The 22,636-nt window shown below is 39.1% G+C and overlaps 1 protein-coding gene across 4 annotated transcripts in view; it reads right to left on the reverse strand.

Annotated features, from left to right (window-relative positions):
• Window positions 1-22,636, reverse strand: part of zfyve26 (zinc finger, FYVE domain containing 26) — a 101,459-nt gene that overhangs the window by 77,685 nt on the left and 1,138 nt on the right. For 3 of the 4 annotated variants that reach the window (XM_072569093.1, XM_072569091.1, XM_072569094.1), the window contains exons 2-11: window positions 19,018-19,291; window positions 13,186-13,264; window positions 12,986-13,075; window positions 12,198-12,753; window positions 10,870-11,000; window positions 7,091-7,255; window positions 4,938-5,026; window positions 3,777-3,928; window positions 2,922-3,113; window positions 1,865-2,566 (exon numbers count right to left, since the gene is read on the reverse strand). In XM_072569093.1, the coding sequence (XP_072425194.1) occupies window positions 1,865-2,566; window positions 2,922-3,113; window positions 3,777-3,928; window positions 4,938-5,026; window positions 7,091-7,255; window positions 10,870-11,000; window positions 12,198-12,753; window positions 12,986-13,075; window positions 13,186-13,264; window positions 19,018-19,241 (2,380 nt within the window). In that variant the 5' untranslated portion in view covers window positions 19,242-19,291. Of the gene's footprint in view, window positions 1-1,864; window positions 2,567-2,921; window positions 3,114-3,776; window positions 3,929-4,937; window positions 5,027-7,090; window positions 7,256-10,869; window positions 11,001-12,197; window positions 12,754-12,985; window positions 13,076-13,185; window positions 13,265-19,017; window positions 19,292-20,461; window positions 20,522-22,636 lie in introns of all 4 variants that reach the window. The other variant, XM_072569092.1, reaches the window with a different exon arrangement.

Genomic DNA, 22,636 nt, shown 5'->3' on the forward strand with positions numbered 1-22,636 from the left:
CACAACCCAGTCAGAGGAAATATCCTTCCTCCATCTATCCTGTCAAGCCTTGAAAATTTTTGAATGCTTCAATTGGGTCTCTCTCACTCTTCTAAATTCTCGAGAATATAGGCCCAGTTTCCTCAATCCCGCCCCTCAGGACAATCTTACCAGTCTGGTGAACCTTTGACACACTTTCTCCATAGCAAGAAATGATTTGGAGATGCCAGTGTTGGACTGGGGTGTACGAAATTAAAAATCACACAACACCAGGTTATAGTCCAACAGGTTTATTTGGAAGCACACTAGCTTTCGGAGGGCCACTCCTTCTTCAGGTGGATGTGGAGTATAAGATCATAAGACACAGATATATTCTATAGGCTATAAATTCTGTGTCTTATGATCTTATACTTCACATCCACATGATGAAGGAGCAGCGCTCCGAAAGCTAGTGCTTCCCAATAAACCTGTTGGACTATAACCTGGTGTTGTGTGATTTTTTTAACCTTTGTACAGCAAGAAAATCTTTCATTAGGAAGGAAATCAAAACCATACATAATCTTTCAGGTGCAGTCTTATCAAAACTCGAAACAACAGCATTCAGAATTCTTTACTCTTGTACTCACTCTTTCAATAAATGCCATCACATCATCTGCCTTCCTAATTGGTATACCTGCATGATAGCTTGCAGTGACTTTTCAACAAGAATATTCACAACCCTTTGCATATAAACATTCCCCAATCTCTCACTATTTGGAATATTGTTTACAGTGCTGGTCAACACACTACCTGAAGGACGTGGATTCTTTGGAGAGGGTACACAAAAGGTTTACCAGGATGTTGCCTGGTATGGGGGAGGGGAAGTTTTTGCTACCAAGAAAGGTTGGATAGATTGGGCTTGATTTCACTAGAATGCAGAAGGTTGAGAGGCGACCTGATATAAGTTTAAATGATTATGAATGGCATGGACAGAGTGGAAATTATGAGGCTATTTCCCGAAAGCGAAGGGGTCAATTACTAGGGACACAGATTCAAATTGTGGATAGGGAAAGTTTAAAAGAGATGTCCAAGGTAAGCTTTCACACAAAAGGTGGTGAGTGCCAGAGGTGGTGGTGGAAGTAGACATAATAGCAGCATTCAAGAAGAACATGCTCAAGTACATGAATAGGAAGGGAATAGAGGGATATGAACCTTTAAGTGAAGACAGTTTTAGCATGGAAGGGCAAAATGTGTCAGCACAGGCTTGAAGGGTTGAATGGTCTGATCCTGTGTAGTCGTGGTCTTTCTATTTAAAAACTACACTGCATTTATATTTTTCCCATCAAAATGATTAACTTCACATTTTTTTGACATTATATTCCATCTGCTAAATCCTTGCTCACCCTAATAACCTAAATCTTTTTCAAGCCTCTTGGTGCCCTCCTCATCACTCACATTTCCATCTAGTTTGGGTCATCTTCTAACTTGAAAATATTCATTTGGATATATAGTCCAAATATACTGTTTGTGAATTGCTGGGCCTCAAGCACTGATCATTGCATTATTCCATTAGGCACAGCTTACCAACTTGAGAATGATTCATTTATTCCTTTGATTCTGTTCCTTCTTTCCTGAGACAATTCTCAATCCATGCCAGTATATTAGACCCACTTCCACATGGTTTAATGTTTCTTTCCTGCCAATCTCAAAAAGGACATTTATCAAAAGCCCCTTGCTGCTGCTTAGTTCCACCACAGATTCTACATCAAACAACTTACCAAAATTAATCTAAATCTTAATTTTACTTTAAACATAAGTTAATTTTGAATTTTTCAAAGTACTATTGCTCAGTTCAGGCCAAGCTTGGGTATTTCTACAATATGGTCAATGTTCACAAAAGTCTTACCAGTTGTTTTATTACTTGTCACTACTTTGTACCTCCATTGGGCTTCAGAGATATACCTGGAAAGTTGTGCTAATCGATTGTCAAAAGATTCTGCACTAATTGAACAATTCAGGCACTCCATTAACTGCACATCTTCTTTCGGTACATTCCCAGGTGTCCAAGGAATTTGGCATTTTAGTGCCTCCAAATGATCTTTTATCACATCCAGAAATATGTTCATCGTCACTGCATTCACTAAAAAGTCATTCCCACGATTTACACTCATTGTAAAATGCTTTAGATTCAGATATTCCAGCTGTTCTCTTGGATCATTTTCCGCAGGTGCGTACGTTAAGTTTGTGACCTTCAGCTTCTGCATGCAACCATTATGAAGGACTCTTGAGGTCTTCTGTGTGATCTTTTCATCCAATCCAGTGCTTGAGTGCTCACAATGCACAACAACATTATCCACAACTTCCATTGTGGATTCCAAGTTATCTACAATTGTTTCGAAGTCCACTCCTGCTTGTATTTGTTCAGTGTCTCCTTCTTCATCAAGGCAAAATTGTCCTTCATGTCCTATTTTATCCCCATAGAGGTCATTGTAGGACAAAAACAATAAAGAGAAGATATTCTCCAACACCTCTAATCGGAAAGGAGCAGGGATCACATGTAGAAACTCCTGACACCTGGATAAATAAAACTTGAAAACTGAAGAACAACCTGTTGAGTAAATAAAATAATTTATTTTTCCTGAAAACTGTATTTTCTCACAAATACTGATAAACATTTTGTAATATAGAAAGCACCCAAGTCTAGGCTTTTCTTGATTGCTCAGATAGTTCCTATGAGATATTCTACAGAACTCAGTCAGAGACAGGTGGTGGTCCCACATTTGAAGCTCATTCTCATCTGAGTTGACTAATTTCATTGTGGGTCACAGCATGAGTGATGCAACAGACTACAGCAGCTTCAACTAAAAGGTTAACAGGGGTGCAGAAAGGGTAGAACATCTAGACCGAAGATAGATGATATAAAAAAGACTATATAATTGCTCATTAAAGCACTTTTTGTTTACCTTGACTACATGCATGCTCAGTTTCAAGTGCAACATCTTTAACAGCTGCATCCAATAACGAATATGGGCAGTCCTTACACAAAGATGGCTGATGTGCATTTATGCAGATTGCATATATGGCATATTTAAGGACACACAACGCTTGGTACAATGTCACATTTCGACGCTGAGTCACGCTTTGAGATCTTGCACCTAAAGAATAGAAACAATTAATGCAAACAAACAAATTTGCCCTACACGTATCATTTAATGAAAACTTGAAACAATCATATTGACTAATTAAGAATGGTCAAATCAAATTCTTGACACACTTCTCTACCAAAAGCTCATGTCTTATTTCTTGAAGACATGGGTTCCTGCGCATAATACACCTCAAGGTCACAGCAACATCAATTATATATGCCAACTTTGAGCTGTGTATTTGTGCTTCAGATCAGGTGGATTGAAACTTGTTACCTCCAATTCCAGAGTTCCTGATTTTAAAATATTTTTATAATGATAAAGTAGTTTATGTAGCCACATTTGTGCACCTCCTAGCAATCAATGTAGTGAGATATTACATTACTCCTGAGCAAATGAGTATGCATAAAACAAAGTTTAAAAATACAAGTGCTGACCATATCGAGTTATGAGAAATTAGTCTGTACTGAATGTTAAATTCAACTCAGTTTTCTGAAAACATAGTAATATGCTATTAGTTCTTGCAAATAATATGAGTACTATATTACCTCCAGAAATCTCTCACTTTATCCCTGTAATTTCAGATTTGCATTGAACACAGCCTACTACATTAGTATTATAAAAATGTCTTCCAAAAGCTCAAAACAACTAAAAGAAACCAAGAATGGTCATCACCATTTCCATTAGCAGATTGTTTCTGAAGGAGGTCAATGACATCATCCACTTTCAGTGCAGGCAGGTTTGTAAGGTGATGCAAACTATACAAAGCAGAGTGGCAGTCCAGACTGTGCAAATGGCGAATGAAATCCTTTTCAGGAATGCTGTTCCTATGAGATTTATTTTAGAAAAGGACAGGAACACAAGTCAGAACATATAACTTTGGTCAAGACAATAGGACTAATTTTAGCTCTGCCACATGAGCCCTAAAATTAGATTGTTGCACTTTGGTGCAAGCCATGGGTTAAGTCAGTAATGCTGTGACCAGAATCAGAAGACTCTGCATTCAAGTTCCACTCAAGGACATGAGCACAAAGATCAAAAGTGACACACCAGCAGAGCGCTAAACTGTCAAAAGCACCACCTTTCAAGTGAGATATAAAACAGATGCTTCATCTGCCCATTTGAGTGACTATTAAAGATCATAAACTACTATTTTGAAGAACAAAGAGTTTTCCACATGTCCAGACCAATATTTAACCCCCATATTTCCTGTATAAGAAGTGGCCACACTTCAGTAGTACCTTGTTGTCTATAAATTACATTGAGATATCTAATGTTCGTGAAAGGTACTATATGCCAATTTTTAATCATTCTACTCCTGTTCCAATCACCCACAGCTGTCGTGCTGAGGGCCACTACTAGTGCTGGGAGCCTCAGTAAAGTAAGCAAGCAATGAGCATATGATGGACATAGAAGTGCAATTGCAATTCTGGGGTCCAAAAGGACACAGGAGAAAAACAATGCCAAGGAAGTACATTTTATTGGTGGAAGTAGGTAAACCTATGAAAATCCAAGTCCACATCCACATCAACAATACTATTAGCTGCAGTTTCCAATACAAATATACATTTGATCATTTGGATACTAATTGATTACCCTTCCCCATGGCATCTTGAGACACCAAAACTGAAAGTGTTGTTCTTACTAATGCAGCATAAACTACTAATCAAACTATTAATCAAACATAATCAACCTTACTTGTTAGTAAATATTTGGGTTTTTTTCACTTTCCTGAAACATGGGAAGAATTACTTCAATGATGCAAATCTAGAGATTATAACAGCCAATGATGGCAAGAAGCAAAAATGAAAAAAATAATTACATCAAAGCAATTACCTGTTCCATTTCAAACACCACTCAAGAACCTCAATATGAGAAGACAACCCACCACAGAAGTCTTGGAGCACTGCATCACAACATTGTTCCTGAGAGGAAAATCAAAATTAATAGTAACAGTGTGACTTACTTGCAAAGCTGTTCTAAAATACTTCTTGCGAGCAAATTATAGGAAATGCAAGGGCTGCAACATCTTGATAATTTAAACCACAGAGGGGTCAAGAGTTTGGGAATAAAGTTGCAAAAAATTTTTGTCCAAGCTTTCAAAGTAAACCTAGTTTTAAACTTCCTATGTTGCTTGTCAGTTCAAAGAATATGATGAAATCCACTAGAGCGAGATGCAGTGGAAAAAAAAAGAAATAACTCACTTTTCATGACTCAAGTCTTCCCAATGCACATTACAGCTAATGATGTGCAGTCACTGTTATAACACAAGGAAACAGAACCTGATTTACAAACAGCAAGGTCCCATATACATTTAATTTATTTGTGCATTACTGATCTGGGCTCTTAAGTGACACTGATTGAAGAAGAAACATTAGCCAGGACACTGAAAGAACTCCCCAGCATCAAACAGGGCCTGTGGGATCCTTTGCAACTATCCATGAGAGAGAAAGACCATTAATTTTAAATCTCAGCCAAAAGATGACACCTCAAACACTTCCTTAGTACCACACTAGAGTATGAACCCTTCAGATTTCTGGAGTGAGGTTAAGCCCAATACTTTATCAATCAGAAACAGAAGCGCTGTTACTAAAGTAAAAGGTTCCTAATCTCGGCACAATATGCATCAAATCAAATTTAGATCAACTTCACTAGTCATTAAAACTTAGAAAACAGCGGCACGAGTAAGCCATTTGGCCCTTCCAGCCATCATGGTTGATCATGCATCCCACTCTTGCTTCGTCACCATATCTCTTGGTCCCTTTAGCTGCAAGGGCCACCTCCAGCACCCGCTTAAAAGTATTTAAATAACTGGCCCCAACAGCTTTCTGTGATAGAGAATTCCCCAGGTTCATAACTTTGAGTAAAGAAATTCTTCCTCATCTGAACGGCTTACCCCTTATTCTTAGGCTGAGATCCCTAGTTCTGGATTTCCCCAACATTGGGAACATTTGTCCCTCATCTAGCCTGCTCAGTCCCATCAGGATTTTATATGTTTCTATGAGATTCCCCTCTCATTTTTCAAAATTCCAATGAATACAAACCCAATTGATTCAGTATTTAGTCATATGTCTGTTTTTCCAACCAGGAATCAGTCTGGTGGACCATCACTGGACATAGTACAGCATGGTAAAAACAATGACTGCAGATGCTGAAAATCAAATACTGGATTAGTGGTGCTGGAAGAGCACAGCAGTTCAGGCAGCATCCAACGAGCAGCGAAATCAACGTTTCGGGCAAAAGCCCTTCATCAGGAATAAAGGCAGTGAGCCTGAAGCATGGAGAGATAAGCTTATCTCTCCATGCTTCAGGCTCACTGCCTTTATTCCTGATGAAGGGCTTTTGCCCGAAACGTTGATTTCGCTGCTCGTTGGATGCTGCCTGAACTGCTGTGCTCTTCCAGCACCACTAATCCAGTATAGTACAGCATGGTACAGTTACTAATTAGCACCAAATTAGACTCCAAGTCTATATTACTAATATACAGAAATTGCCCAAATAACATTTTGCTTTTAGAGCCAATAGAGTGAGCTCAGGTACTATGGATGTTAAAACTATTGCATCCACCTAATCCCTTCTCCATGTTCGATTTCTGGCTTTGCTTTTGTGATGATGGACATTCAGCAAAATATTAAAAAAACCAATGTCTCTACTAAGATGTAGCACTATTTATGACCTTCAGACTCCCAAATCTGAAAGTTAAAGTCAGTAAATAAAGTGCATCAGAACACAAATGAATTATTTGCTAGATCAGTTATTGTAGGTGATGTAGAAATAAAGTTGGTTGATTGCTGCTGAGAATTTAGCATGGGCCATTTATAGAACCCTAATTTAATTACCTTTGCTTTGCATTTAAAATGACTACTTATAACTCGCACAGTAATTTTTAAAAATCATTCATGCAATTACCATTGACAAATAATGTTACATTCACATTGACTGCTTAATTGAAGTATTTCATGAGCTTTCACCATCAATAGCGTCCATACCTTGCTTTGATGGAGCGTACATAGTAGATTCTGAGCTGATTCTAGACTTTGGCAGTGAGTCCACCCCAGCAACACCATGAGTCGTGAAAGGGGCTTGAATGTCTTCTTCGTTAATTTGCTTAAAGTGCTGTAATCCTCCCGCTTTATTAATTGTAAAGCAGTAGCCTAACAAAGTAAAAAATATGAATAATGAGAACACTGCAGCAGACATTCATTATGTAATCATAAATCAATCACTCATTTTAATAAATGCCAATGTTAAATCTCGAAAATAAGTTTAATTGGATTGCCAAGAAGACTGTTCACCAAGTGATGTATCTACTAAAATCCCAGGCTGCTCTGTTATCTCTCCAAGATAGTCAGACTCACTGGGGTAATGCACTGGAAATCAAGTCCCACTATTTCCAGAGTCATCACAAATGTGAAAAAGATTTACTTCAAATATTCAAAGTCCCCAGTTTACCTGGCTGATGAATCCAAGTATAAAGAATGCACACATCAGATATCTAAACACAGCAGAAACAGGTATTTGGTGCTTGTTGTTTTTAAACCTCTAGTAGAAAAGGAACATGAATTACTAACTCACAACTCTCTATATCTTAAATCCTCCCACTTTTGAAAGATTCCTACTTGTATACAAACAGACACAGATACAAGACAAATAGAAATACCATGGGGTGAGGAAGGAATAAAGCAAAAGTCAGTGAAACATACTTGTGGCACTATTCTAGACAACAGGTGATGAGTTGTTTCCTTTTAGTTCCTTTTGCCTCTTTGAGGAGGACATGAGGTTATAGTCAAAGCAATTCTCAATCTTCCATTCCCAGTTGAGGGTTTGCCTTTGTGTGTCCAAAGTTGTTTTTTTTTCCCTTTTTCCATTCAAGAAAGGGATCTTCAGAGATTGCGACAGAGTAACTAGTTTCTTTTAGTACTCCACTCAACTTTACAAGCTACATGTTTCTGCTGTATTATCCAAACAAAGTTGCCCAGGAACTATGCTGAGTACACTTGAGCATACACAACTGGCTGTGGTTGAAAAAATGTTCAAAAATCTGTCATTGGACAAATGCCCATGAAGCTAAGATATCTCAGATGCTTTCCCCACTGCTTGAATAAGGCTACCTCGTAGATGCAACATATAAAGTTTCAGTAATTTTTTTTTTTAAAAAGTTACCAAATCTTCTTCTACTGTGCCTTGAATAATGAGAACACTGCAGCACCCATTCATTATGTGTAGCAGTATATTCTTCAAAGTTTGGGAGAAGACTTGTAGCTGGGTGCTCGTTGTTGTGGTTCTGTTCGCCGAGCTGGGAATTTTGTCTTGCAAACGTTTCGTCCCCTGTCTAGGTGACATCCTCAGTGCTTGGGAGCCGCCTGTGAAGCACTTCTGTGCTGTTTCTTCCGGCATTTATAGTGGCCTGTCTCTGCCGCTTCCGGTTGTCAGGTCGAGCTGTCCGCTGTAGTGGCCGGTATATTGGGTCCAGGTCGATGTGTTTGTTGATAGAATCTGTGGAAGAGTGCCATGCCTCTAGGAATTCCCTGGCTGTTCTCTGTTTGGCTTGCCCTATAATGGTAGTGTTGTCCCAGTCGAATTCATGTTGCTTGTCGTCTGTGGGTGTGACTACTAAGGATAGCTGGTCGTGTCGTTTCGTGGCTAGTTGGTGTTCGTGTATACGGATCGTTAACTGTCTTCCTGTTTGTCCGATGTAGTGTTTTGTGCAGTCCTTGCATGGGATTTTGTACACTACATTAGTTTTGCTCATGTTGGGTATCGGGTCCTTCGTTCTGGTGAGTTGTTGTCTGAGGGTGGCTGTTGGTTTGTGTGCTGTTATGAGTCCTAGTGGTCGCAGTAGTCTGGCTGTCAGTTCAGAAATGCTCCTGATGTATGGTAGTGTGGCTAGTCCTTTGGGTTGCGGCATGTCCTCGTTCCGTTGTCTCTCCCTTAGGCATCTGTTGATGAAATTGCGAGGGTATCTGTTTTTGGCGAATACTTTGTATAGGTGTTCCTCTTCCTCTTTTTGTAGTTCTGGTGTGCATGAATTCGACTGGGACAACACTACCATTATAGGGCAAGCCAAACAGAGAACAGCCAGGGAATTCCTAGAGGCATGGCACTCTTCCACAGACTCTATCAACAAACACATCGACCTGGACCCAATATACCGGCCACTACAGCGGACAGCTCAACCTGACAACCGGAAGCGGCAGAGACAGGCCACTATAAATGCCGGAAGAAACAGCACAGAAGCGCTTCACAGGCGGCTCCCTAGCACTGAGGATGTCACCTAGACAGGGGACGAAACGTCTGCAAGACAAAATTCCCAGCTCGGCGAACAGAACCACAGTTGCAGTATATTTTCTCATTTTAAGGCCACAGTCCAAGAAATTATAGTAGTCTTTACACTAGACATTTGGCGTTAAGGAAGGGCAGTGAGATGATGATGCAAGAACTGCGCACATATCAAAATTAAATTAATAGCAGTGTACCTTTCAAGGGAGTAAGTGAAAAAAAGAAATATTCACTTCATGCACTTACCACAAATGTATCAGGTCAACAACAATAGCGTGAAAATTAAAGTATTTGTAAATAAATAAAAAGGCAAAAAGCACCTTGATTTAATCAAGTTATTTTCTTATTTTACATGCAAGTTCAATGATGGATGCACTCTGGATAAACTTTTACTCAGAAAAGCCAATGGTGACTACATCATATGATCAGGGCATTTTTGGCGTTAACTCACTAAAACATCATCAGGCAATTTAAGTTACATGGTGGTGTCAAGAGACCTTGGAGTCAGGATGCCTGGGATCAAGGCCCACCTGTGTCAGAGATGTGTCTTAAACATCTGAACAGACCGATTAAAAATATATAATAAAAATGCTATAAATGATTCAATATTACAGTAACTACACTGACATGAATCTGAGGAAGCACCTGCATTGTAAAGCAAGGAAATGATACAATCTGAAAATATAACAGAGGATTGCTATCGGAGCTTACAGTTTAATAAATGACAAAGTAGATTTAAGGTTTGAATAAGAGAGTAAAAAAAAAAATCAGCTAGCTTCAGACTTTGCTCATGAATTAAAAACAAGTTTTTATGGTTTTTGAAGTAAAGTACATGCATCATTAATAATGAAGACAAGTGGTTCAGAATTGAAAGTTATAGGATTCCTTCTGATATTACTGAAATTTTATAGATAAATGTTGATCTGCAAAAACGCGGCTTTCTACACTATTTACTGTAGTGTCAGAGAACACCACCACTCTGGCCATAGCTTGTCTATATCACCCAAACACACCAAGTAGTTGTTTTACATTTTGCATATCATGAGATACTTTCATGACCTAAGCACATAAAATGAAAAACAAGGATACCAACATCTGAAACAGGTAATAGAAGACTGAAATGCTAAGTGGAAAAATGGTGGACATCTTGGAAGTCAGTTTGAGCAGACTCGGTGGGCCTCCTTCTGTACCGTAACAATTCTGTGAATCATCAAACTAAAGTCACCATTTCCTTCCCAAGCTCACTGCCTTTACTACATTGCTTGTGGTCATCTGATTAAGCTTGTTAATTCAGCATCAAGATCAGGGTTCTGGACTTGTTCCAAACATACAACATTGTAGATTGCAGAGTTTAAGAAGACTCCTTCATGAAACATGCAACAATAGTGACATGGTGACATTTCTCTGAACATGATTCTAAATTTATTATTGAATATTTGATTCAAAAATCAAAACCAACATATCCTGTTCCCTTGGTCCCAATACATACCAGAACCTGTTCCACAAAGTGCTTGTTGGTGCTCATGCTGTAGAAGTAGGCTGCCTTCCAAGAAGGAGGCTCCTCAGCATCTGCAAATGATGCTAATATAACTTTTTCAGCCTCTGATAATCCAAGAGAAACTGAAAAAAAAGGAAAATGAAAACAAACTTTAAAGGTCAAATAATGCAGTTCAACTCTCTTTCACTGCTGCTTTGACCTACATATTGGTAATAACCTTGACACCAGCATCAAAAGTGTCAAAAATGATGAAGTATGGTACAGATGATCAACAACCTCAGATAAGCCTCTTTCCCAGTAAGAATATGTCTGGCAGGGAGAACGTTTAAACCAATTTTTTTCAAATAGTGATCCTGGATAACCAATTCTTCAAATACCTTGGAATGGTTCCTGAAATCAAACTATATTTTACATAATGCTACTCATTAGATGTTAATATTCTACAGCCCTATATACGATGAAGTACATGGATGGAGTGGGTCAAAATCCCTGATTATCAGATAGTTCAAGGCCATAATAAACAGGATCCTGGTAACTAAAGCTTTAATCCAAGTGTCAAAAGCATTTATTTTTCCTGTGTGGAGGTTTTCATTGTCTCAAAGATAGTCCATATTACTACTGCAAATTGTTATTTTAGTTTTAAACCTACTGGAGCCATTGTTAGAAATACAGCACAAGCAGAACAGGGAATTTGAGGTTATATGTGACTTTGACTCATGCCGCCAAGTTTGGGTCACGCAACTGAACAAATGAATGATGGAAATACACTGTGGACTGGTTAATAATGGCAATAACAGGGAGCAATGTTTGAAGTAGCTATTAATAATAAATATCTGCTATCAGAAAAGTGTGCATGTAGATATGGTTTAAAGCCAGCATTGGGCTTGTTCATCGTCTTTCAATCACCTAACAGTTCAATCACAAAGAACAGTGACCTGTACAAGTTACAGAAGAACCTGCATTCCTGTGCATGTTTCTCAATTCAGGAAAGAAATACAAAATGAGCTAAGATGAGAGTACAGTGTGGAATAGCTAGAAAATAAGCATGTAAATTATTAGCTTGAGAAGAAAATCGAAAAGGAAATCACATACAGGTCGTTCTACTCTAACACGTTGTTTCGTTAATGAGAATTCGCTGTAACACGATGACGAATTGGGGTGATAGAAACAATCAGTTTTAATGGTGCTGCTATTACAGGATTTTCTTATGACATGGGATCGCACATGAACTGAACTACCGCGTTATAGCAGAACCAACACTGCAGCTTTTTCTACTGCAAGAATGGGAGTGGGAATCAGAAAAGGAAATTACTGATTACCTCTGTCAGATGAGATTTGTGCTATCAGCTTCTCTTTACTCTTCTTGATGGATACAGTACTGTACAAATTGATCAGAGTTTGGTTTGATTTTCTAAGCATGAAACCAAGTAATTGCTCCTCACTCAGTCCATATTCTATGGCACAGCAAGCATCATATAGCTCCTCACATAACTGTTGGATTTCATAGGCCTCCCTTTCCGCATCAAACATAAGCACAGAAACAAGAGAATAGATTTGTTTTTTTGTTGACTCGTACACATCCATGACAGATTCATTTTTGGCATTTCCCTTGCGTGCTTCCTTTAGTGTACATAGAGCATTCTGCAGAAAGTCAATGAATAGTTTCTGTAGCCTATGGTTGTGTTCCACAGCAGAACTTTCAGTGCTTTCAACCACCAAATAAGAAACCAAGGCCTTCACAAGTTGAGGGTTACTGGATAAAAGTTTCCACAAAGAAGAAAATGCCTCAGGACTTAATGTATAGGTGCTGAAGTCCTCTTGTTTCTCAATCACCATACCAGGATTATGACATTTAAAAAATATACTGTTTAGTTCCTGCACACAGAACGAAATTAATTAGTATCACAGAATAAGCAGTTCTGCCATTATTAATCAAACCATCCATAAACTGAGAAGTTCTATAAAACATAACAATGCCTCAATTTTTAAAATTGCACAACATCATATAGAATTAAATTTATTACACATTCCATAATAGTTGATAGCTGTCTCAATTAAGAGCTCAACTTAAAAAAAACATAATGCCATAAAATTATAAAGACATTACCTTTAGGACATCTTGTGAGATCTGTGGCTGTAGCTGTTCCAGAAGCAAAAAGAATTCAATCTCTCTTCTGACATTTGACGGAAGTGATATCTGGTGTAAAAAATAATGGCTATTTCAGATTTAAAGAATCAGATGGGAGGAAATGAACAGAAAATATAATGACATTATCTACAGAATGAGAGTGTGCTATGCTCATTTACCTGATCATGTGACCACCAACGTTCTAGCTCCAGTAGCCACAGCCAGGCAAGTCGATGAGGGCTAGATATCGTCTCCCACCTGCACACAAATAACTAGTCAGAGATGAACATTTTAAAAAGTCAATGGTCAGTGAAAGCTGTTTGTTTTTTCCTGGATCAGTTCTGCAATACACCAGTTCAGAACTCTACGGTTCAGGAATATCTTGAATAGACCCAAGAAGCTCTGTCAACGAGCAGAAACATGGAAGATACAGTATTTGGATGAAAAAAACTTTCTGTTCCCATATTACAACATTTTGCACCTGTTTTATGCTACAAGTAAATATTTGTTTCTACAGGGTTTTCCGATCTGTAAATATTTAAACCGACCTGTTCAGGTGCATTATAACCATGTCAAAGGTAGATAGGATTTGAAGGTGAACTTTAGGGACCCTTTATTTTTACTTTCCATTGGGCATTCTAGCATCATACAACAAACCAGAGAATTTCAAAATACAAAAAGGATTCAGATCCTAACCATTTCATACTTGTAAGATTAGAGTGATTTTAGCATCGTGCAGAATGCAAAAGCAAAAAAAAAATTGCACATCTTATTAAAAATATATTTAGGCTCCTCTTATGGAAGTTTAGTCAATGGATAGTTAAGCTAAATGGATCACAGAAAACCTAAGGCTGCGCTAAATTAGCCAATCATATTAGCCTCTGAGCCCCAGCTTAGGGAAGAAAACATGAATCAGAATTCTGATAGTTGGTTAGTGACATTCCCTCCCACTGGAAGTGTGCATTAATAAATGCTTGCCAAGGGCAGGATTATGGGTCGAGAAGTGTGGTGCTGGAAAAACACACTCAGTCAGGCAGCATCCGAGGAGCAGGAGAATTGACATTTTGAGCATAAGCCCTTCATCAGGAATGAGGGGCTGACCCAAGAGGACTGAGAGATAAAGAAGAGGGGGCTGAGGTTGGGGGTGAAGGTAGCTGGGAATATGATAGGTGGATGAAGTTGGGGGTGAAGGTGATAGGTTGGAGAGGAGGGTGGAGCGGATAGATGGAAAGGAAGATGGACAGGTAGGACAGGTCAAAAGAGTGGTGCCAAATTGGAAGATTGGATCTGGAATAAGGTGGAGGGAGGGGAAATTAGGAAACTGGTGAAATCCACATTGATCCTATGTGGCTGGAGGGTCCCAAGGTGGAAAATGAGGCGTTCTTCCTCCAGGCATCGGGTGGTAAGGGTTTGACGGTGGAGGAAGCCCAGGACCTTGGCGGAGTGGGAAGAGGATTTAAAGTGTTCGGCGACAGGGCAGTGGGCTTATTTCATGTGTCCCCCAGAGATGTTCTCTGAAACGATCCACAAATAGGGGTCCTGTCCCCCCAGTGCAGAGGGGGCCACATTGGGAGCAATGGATACAGTAGATGATGTGTGTGGAAGTGCAGGTAAATCTCTGACAAATGTTGAAGGCTCCTTCCGGGCCTTGGACAGAGGTAAGGGGTGAGGTGTGGTCACAGGTTTTGCAATTCTTGCGGTGGCGGGGGAAGGTGCTGGGAGGGGAGAGGAGGGCGTGGACCTAACAAGGGAATGGTATTTATGGAAAGCAGATAGGGGTGGGGAGGGAAATATATCCCTGGTGGTGGAGTTTATTTGTAGGTGGCAGAAACGGTGGAGGATAATGCAAGGTATCCAGAGGTTGATGGGGTGGAAGGTAAAGACCGGGGGGTTCTGTCCTTGTTGCAGTTGGAGGGGTGGGGCTCGAGGGCAGAAATTGCATGAGATGCGCTGGAGGACATCTTCAACCATGTTGAAGGAGTAGGCCATCTGGTATGTTCAGTGATGGAATTGGTCCTCCTTGGAGCAGAGTTAGAGGAACTGGGAATAAGGGATAGCATTTTTACAGGAGGCATGGTGGGAGGTAGTGTAGTCCAGGTAGCTGTGGGAGTCGGTGTAGTCATGTCTGTGTTGAGTCGATCACTGTTAATGGAGGTGGACAGGACAAGAAAGGGGAGGGAGGTGTCCGAGATGGTCCAGGTGAACTTAAGGTCGGGGTGGAACGTGTTAGTGAAGTTGATGAACTGTTCAACCTCCTCGTGGGAGCATGAGGTGGTGCCGATACAGTCATTGATGTAGCAGAGGAAAAGGTGGGTATTGGCACCGGTGTAGGTGGGGAAGATGGACTGTTCCACGTTTCCGACAAAGAGACAGGCATAGCTGGGGTCCATGTGGGTGCCCTGGCTACCCGTTTGTTATGTTGATCTTTGCAGCCAAAAGTCTATCAAGATCTACTATCAAATGTGCATCCTGAGGAAAGTACTAAGATTGATCAGAATTTATTTACAAGACCAAGAAACCAATAATTTTTGGGAAAGTAGAAAATAAATCATTGAAAGAACAAAACATATAGATTAATACACAGAAGCTTCAGGACAGACGCCCAAATTACAAATCCTTGATACCAACACACTAATCTGTAATCAAAAAGCTGTTGAAGCATTATGACTTGAAGGAAGGCCTGCATCTGTTAATCATACTTTCAGTTCTTTTTGGATTGATGGTTTAGGTCATAATGAATTGCGATCATGTGCCTGCAAGTACATTAAGATATGTGGTTTGCTCTTTCTCAACAATCTAACAAAGCAAAATACAGCTATGGAACACCAACGGGCAAATGATGCCAATTCAGTGAATCCAAAGCCACAATGTCAGAAGGAAGTGAAAGCACAGACTTTAGTTTTTGGTGTGACTGCAAAGGAAGTTGTTAATAGGAATAACAAAAGTTTTAGATGTGATGGCTATGAAAGTAATAGAGTTCATTCATGAAGTGCTGTAAAAGATTTTGAAAAGTGACTGAGTGATAATAGAAACGGGTAGACAGCTGACATGTAACTTAGAAGCTGTGAGGTGATAGATTTTAAGAGAAACACAAAATAAGAAATGGTCATTGACATTTTGGATTTAGGCACATACCCAAATCTTTAATTTACCGATTTTTTTCTGTCAATGCTGAGCTCTTCCAGTGGTTTGTTTCAGTTTTATATTTCTTGCATCTGCCGCTTTCATTCAAGTGACAGATACATACACCTGATGGAAAGACATTGGATGTGGATGAACAGAGACCATAAGGATTCAAAAATAAAGTTCTTGAAACTGACACTTCAAGTGCACAAAGCCGGGAAATAAAGGAGAGCAGAAATCTATATTTTAAAGGTGTTGATTGTAGTCATGATGTTGAGGTGCCAATGTTAGACTAGGATGGATAAAGTCCGAAGTCACATGACACCAGGTTAGAGCCCAACAGGTTTATTTGAAATCACAAACTCCGAAAGCTTTAACTTCAAATAAACCTGGTGGACTATAACCTGATGTCGTGAGACTTCTGACTACATTTTAAAAGGCCAGAAAATAGAAAAGCAAAACAATTAATTAAGATTAGGATCATGTACAATTTTGAGCAACCCATTATGGAAAGGACATAGAAAATATACAACGTATATGCCCAGAATTATACCAAATGGGAAACTAAATTCATGAAGGGATACTTGGGATACTTTACTATTGGGCAAGAAGTCTATAAATAAAGGGGTTTAAAATTCTGCTTGGAGAATCAATGATCAGCATTATCAATTTAAGATTACATCCAAGAGTGAGGAGAAAGCTTGAAATTTACTTGCACAAAACAAGTGTTAAAACTTAGACTGTATTTTCACAGTTGAGGCAAATACCTTTGCTTCTATTGAATGAGTAATGAAAACGTAGAACTTGCAAATGGTTGCACCAAATAAAAGAATTACACTTAAGTCGAAATAAGATAAACTGATGAGGAAGAAGGAACAGAAAATATATTGATACTTTGAGATGAAATCAGGTGAGGGGAGGATCAAGCAGAGCACAAAGACCAGCATAGACAGTTTGAATCAAACAACCCGTACTGGAAGGTAAAAAGATTTATTTTCTTTCTAGACACGTGGCATGTGTGTCACTAGCTGTGGCAGACTTTTCTACCCATCTCCAATTAGCCAGACTTACAATGACTGAATCTGGAGTCACATGTCAGCCATGGATGGCAGATTTCTTTCCCTAAAGGGCAATAGTGAACAAGTTGGGTTTTTACAACAATCAACAACAGTTAAGCATTCACGTTTATGCTAGCTTTATATCCTCACACATGCCGTGGTAGGATTCAAACCCCCGTCCTCAGAACATTAGCCAAGTGATCGAGAATACTAGTCCACAGATGTTATCAGTATACCAAAATCTGCTTCAAAATAGATAAAGATTTTCAACAGAGAGAAATCTTAGCCTATGAGAAATGATCAGACAGTGGGATCCATTTTGGATTGTTCTAACTATCAGGCAGCCCAGATATAAAGAGCTCCACAGCCTTATCGAGTCATGGAGTCATAGAAATGCACAGCACGGAAACAGACCCTTCGGTCCAACTCGTCCGTGCCGACCAGATATCCCAACCCAATCTAGGCCCGTTTGCCAGCACTTGGTCCATATACCCCCAAACCTTTCCTATTCATATACCCATTCAAATGCCTTTTAAATGCTATATTTGTACCAGCTTCCAGCACTTCCTCTGGCAGCTCATTCCATACAAGCACCACCTTCTGTGCAAAAATGTTGTCCCTTAGATCCCTTTTATATCTTTCCCCTCTCATCCTAAATCTATGCCCTCTAATTCTGTACTCACCCACCACAGGGAAAAGACCTTGTCTACTTATCCTATCTATGCCCCTCATGATTTTATAAACCTCTACAAGGTCACCCCTCAGCCTCCGACGCTCCAGGGAAAACAGCCCCAGCATATTCAGTCTCTCCCTATGGCTCAAATCCTCCAATCCTGGTAACATCCTTGTAAATCTTTTCTGAACCCTTTCAAGTTTTACAACAGGAAGGAGACCAGAACTGCACGCAATATCCCAAAAGTGACCTAACCAATGTCCCATACAGCCACAACATGACCTCCAACTCCTCTACACAATGCTCTGACCAATAAAGGAAAGCATGCCGAAGCCTTCTTCACTATCCTATCTACCTGCGACTCCACTTTCAAGGATCTATGAATACACACAGCAAGATCCCTCACAAAAAAGGGATTTCTCTCCTCAACTCATGTTTGTTCAGTCAACGGATATTTTAGCAATACAGTAAGATATAACAATATTTGCAAACATTTTTCAAAGTTATTTTGGAAATCCAGAAACTACTACCGAATGCCTTCAGAGCTTGCTAATATATTGGCATTTATTACGGATATTAAAAGTACAATTATTTAAATAAAATAACAATGCACTTTGCTAAGGGAACCAATAGCTTTAAAACAGTTTTAATGAATTCCATATGAATTCTTGGACATGCTGTCCACTAAATGTTCTGTTTGTGAACAACAATATTCCTTTTTAAAATGGATCAGATGTATAAATAATAAATGCTACCACAAATACGTGCACTTTACTGTCAAACTTGTCACACAAACACTATTCACCAGTGTCTTTCAAACAGCAAATGTAATCGTGGCAGGACCCTGCTCTTATATGTTATTAATTGAAAATCTGAAAATAAATCCTTTTCAATTTTCCATTTTAAGCTTAATGCATAAAAAGTTCAAACATTGCCTGAAAGTATCCACAAAACATAAAAATCATGAGCAAAGACAAATGCTATAATGTGAAAGTAATTACCTGAATTCATTACCTCGGAATGTTAATTAATAACATTAAAATTGAGAAACAAATATGATTAACAAAACAATTTTAGGTTCAATTATCCATAGATCCTTCTTTTTCCAAATAAGCTATATCTGTGCTGCAAACTCCAAGTTTCTCCAGGGTACTCACCTTAGCTTATATGGACAGACAACAATTGCCTGAAGGATTTCCTTCACTTGTTCTGCACCAGCTTGCCATTGCTTTAATTGGGGCATACATGCTTGTGCCAAGGCCCAGTTCCCTTGCCGCAACTGATCACAAAAGAATACAAACAGTCTTTCTAACGAGTCATCTTCCTCCTTCCCAAATGGATGGATATTTGCAGTGTTCATCCCAGATGAAGATTCTTCCATGGTGAAGATATTTTACATTATAGGCCAATAAACCACTTTATATGCATTGCCTGCAAAGAAGGAAATTATTTTAAACCATTAAAAATTTAATTACACTTGCATTAGTGTGGAATTAGTGTTTAGTGTTTAAATAAAAAAGTAGCTATTGCCAAAATGTTCACAGTTTAATTCACATAATAGTCTATCCACCACCTGAAAGGATAGATAAATCATAAGCTCAATGGTCATTGATGTTAAAATGCATGCAAGTGCTCACCAGAAAACTTTGGACTCAAATTTCCAAAATCTGAAATAGGGAAACAGCTATTTTGTCCAAAATTGATCATCATTAATGGAATTAGGAGAAAGTACAGCTTTGAGATGTGATTTCTAATGTAATTGCATTAGCATAAATTAAAATTAATTAAAATTTGCATTTGCAGTCATTTCAACCACCCATTGTTTGAGTTTTCAACTGTCCTAGCAATGACCAACACTAATTTGGACCAGAAGTGTATTATTTTGCATTATTGTCAGGCTGAAAAAAATGACTATCCTGTGCATTCTACGTTTCAGTATTCTACCAGCATCATACACGGCAAACATAACACTTAGCAATAAGTTAAGCTCAAGCTACAGGAACAATTCACCTTTCCATGCACTTATAAACCATGTGTATCCTAAATGGCTTTATGAAAATGGAATCGAAATCAAAATACATTTTTAAAAAGCACCTACTTCCATCATTGTAATATTATTTCCACTATAAGCTCTTAAGTTCTCATTCATGGTTTTAGTACCTCCCGAGTTGACTATTTTGTACTCTCCTACTACACTCCATCATCTGTAAACTGAAGTGGATGAAAATTCCACAGCAAATATCCCAAGTCCCAATCTCCATACCAAGTTACATTCACCCATCATCTCTCCGCTCTAATCAGTGACACTTCAATTTTAAAGCTCTTGCCCTTGCTTTCAAATCTCTTCATAGACTCTCTGCTTTCTATGTCTTTCACCTCCACTTGCCCTACAGGTCTCACTAGCATCTACACTCCTCTAATTCTGACCTCTTGTTTATCCTTCCCTTTAACTTCTCCACCACTGGCAACCATGTTACCTGCTGTCTAGAATCTGTAGTTATGGAGTTATCTCCTTAAAGCTCTCCACCTCTCGGCTCTCTTTTTTTTTAGAACCCCTATAGTGTGGAAGTAGGTCATTTGACCCATCAAGTCCATACTAACCTGTTAAGTTGTTTTTCCTGAGGTTCTTACACACTTGATGCAACTGCAACACACCACCTCCTGTGAACAAGCAACTAAATTTATTAAGCACAGTACAGTACAAGCTTTTGGAGAAACCTTTAACTCACCTCGCAGGGCTTACAGGGTTGTGGCAAAAGCTCTCCCTGAACAAAGGAAACAGTCCTTCCTTTATATAAAATATTTACATTACAGTTAGTAATGCCCACAAGACAACTTCCAGCCATCCCCCTCACAGTCACATGCTACTCAAGACACAATGCAGTGACCACCTCACCTTCAGAAACAATGTAACACAAATCATCCCTTAATGGGGCAGCATGGTGGCTCAGTGGTTAGCATTGCTGCCTCACAGCACCAGGGACCTGGGTTTGATTCCAGCCTCAGGCAACTGTCTGTGTGGAGTTTGCACATTTCCCTGTGTCTGCATTGGTTTCTTCCCACAGTCCAAAAATGTGCAGGTTAGGTGAATTGGCTGTGCTAAATTGCCCAGTGTTCTGGAATGTGTAGGTTTGCTGCATTAAATATAGGATAATAGGGTAGGGGATTGGGTCTGGGTGGAGAACTCTTTGGAGGGTCGGTGTGGACTTTTTTGGGCCGAAGGGTATGTTTCCATGCTGCAGGATTCTAATTTCAAAGAACATGGCCAGGTCTGGTGTGAATTATATTTTTTTATATAACTATAAGGGGAATAGTCAAATTCCAACTGTAATATTCTTACTGATTTCTGAATAGTGGATGAAAAGGTAAATCATTCCTGAATGGTAAGGGATGGGAATGTAAATCTCCCACATTCCACCTATAAGATAAAGGCACACCACCCTACCCCCAGAGCATTCAATTTCTTGCAGGTCAGCAGAGCAAATTAACTCTTTAATAACACAAACCCTCTGAAGAACATTCCACACAATCCCTGCACCCTGCTTTTTTCTTGGCTAATCCACACATCCCTGGAGACTATGGGCAATTTGTCATGAGCCAATCCACCAAGCCTGCTCATCATTGGGTTGTAGGAGGAAACCCATGCAGAAACAGGGAAAATGTGTAAACTCCACACAGTCACCCATGGGTGAAATTGAACCCGGCTCCCTAGTGCTGTGAGGCAGCAGTGCTAACCACTGAGCGACTGTACCTCCTCTCTCTCCTTTAAAATCCTCTGCCTTAAAATCTAATTCTTTCAGTTCACAATCCTGTGTTGTTCAGTGCTAAATGTTGGAAAAATCTATGAAGCATTATAGGACAACTTACTTTGTTGAAGGTGAATGCAATGTTAGTGTAAGTCATTGCTGTTGTTGATAAACCAACTTAAAATCTGACAACCGAAGAAGAAAGATGTACCAGAGTTTCAGAATTGCACTTGGATTTACTACTAACAGACTCAGTTTAACAGACAGAAGGTGGCGATTCAGCACTTTTGCAAACTCAATTTGCCTAACTTGTCATTGCAGAAAAGAATATCAACGTTCTGTCCTGTATCATCAATATACATCCTCACATTGAACCGCTTATGTTTGCACTGAACTAAAACAGGAAATAAATAATTTTCTGCCAAAGCAATTAAATCATTTCTATGTAGCAGGTCTTGATTTCATACTGATTCTATGATGCATGGCTTGCAGACAGATCAGTAATATGCAAGTTGCTCTCTCTTCAATCAGAATTTATGCACAAACTTTGCTTATTTTAGGATTTTTCTGATTAAAAACATTGAAAATTTGGCTGACAGTTCAAGACTTTGCATCAAACTCGAGACATATTACAACTAATATTTAACCTAGTTGGTCCAAGTCAAAGGCTCAAATATATTACAGTTCTTCGCTTAACATAGATGAGAATCACATGATTAAGCTGCTTTTGTCATTGCATTTCAGAATCACTTAATAACAACACAGTTGTACAATGATGTACTAAAAATACAAAAATGTACCATAGATCAAAAACATTCCTTTATTTCCAAGCAAACTATTAGGAAAGCAAATGTTAGGACAGATTGTCCTGTGCTGAATTGATCAAACAAAATTTCAGGCTGTTGCCACTCCATGTGTTGCTCATTTCTCTCAATTTTGCACACATCATCAGTTTAAACTTAGTTCTCCAATTTCATACCCTAACAGTAAAGTATTAAAGTCAAACACTCTACAGTATCACATCATATAA

The sequence above is a fragment of the Chiloscyllium punctatum genome, chromosome 4, assembly GCF_047496795.1.
Source record: "Chiloscyllium punctatum isolate Juve2018m chromosome 4, sChiPun1.3, whole genome shotgun sequence".
In the NCBI taxonomy this organism is placed as follows: domain Eukaryota; kingdom Metazoa; phylum Chordata; class Chondrichthyes; order Orectolobiformes; family Hemiscylliidae; genus Chiloscyllium; species Chiloscyllium punctatum.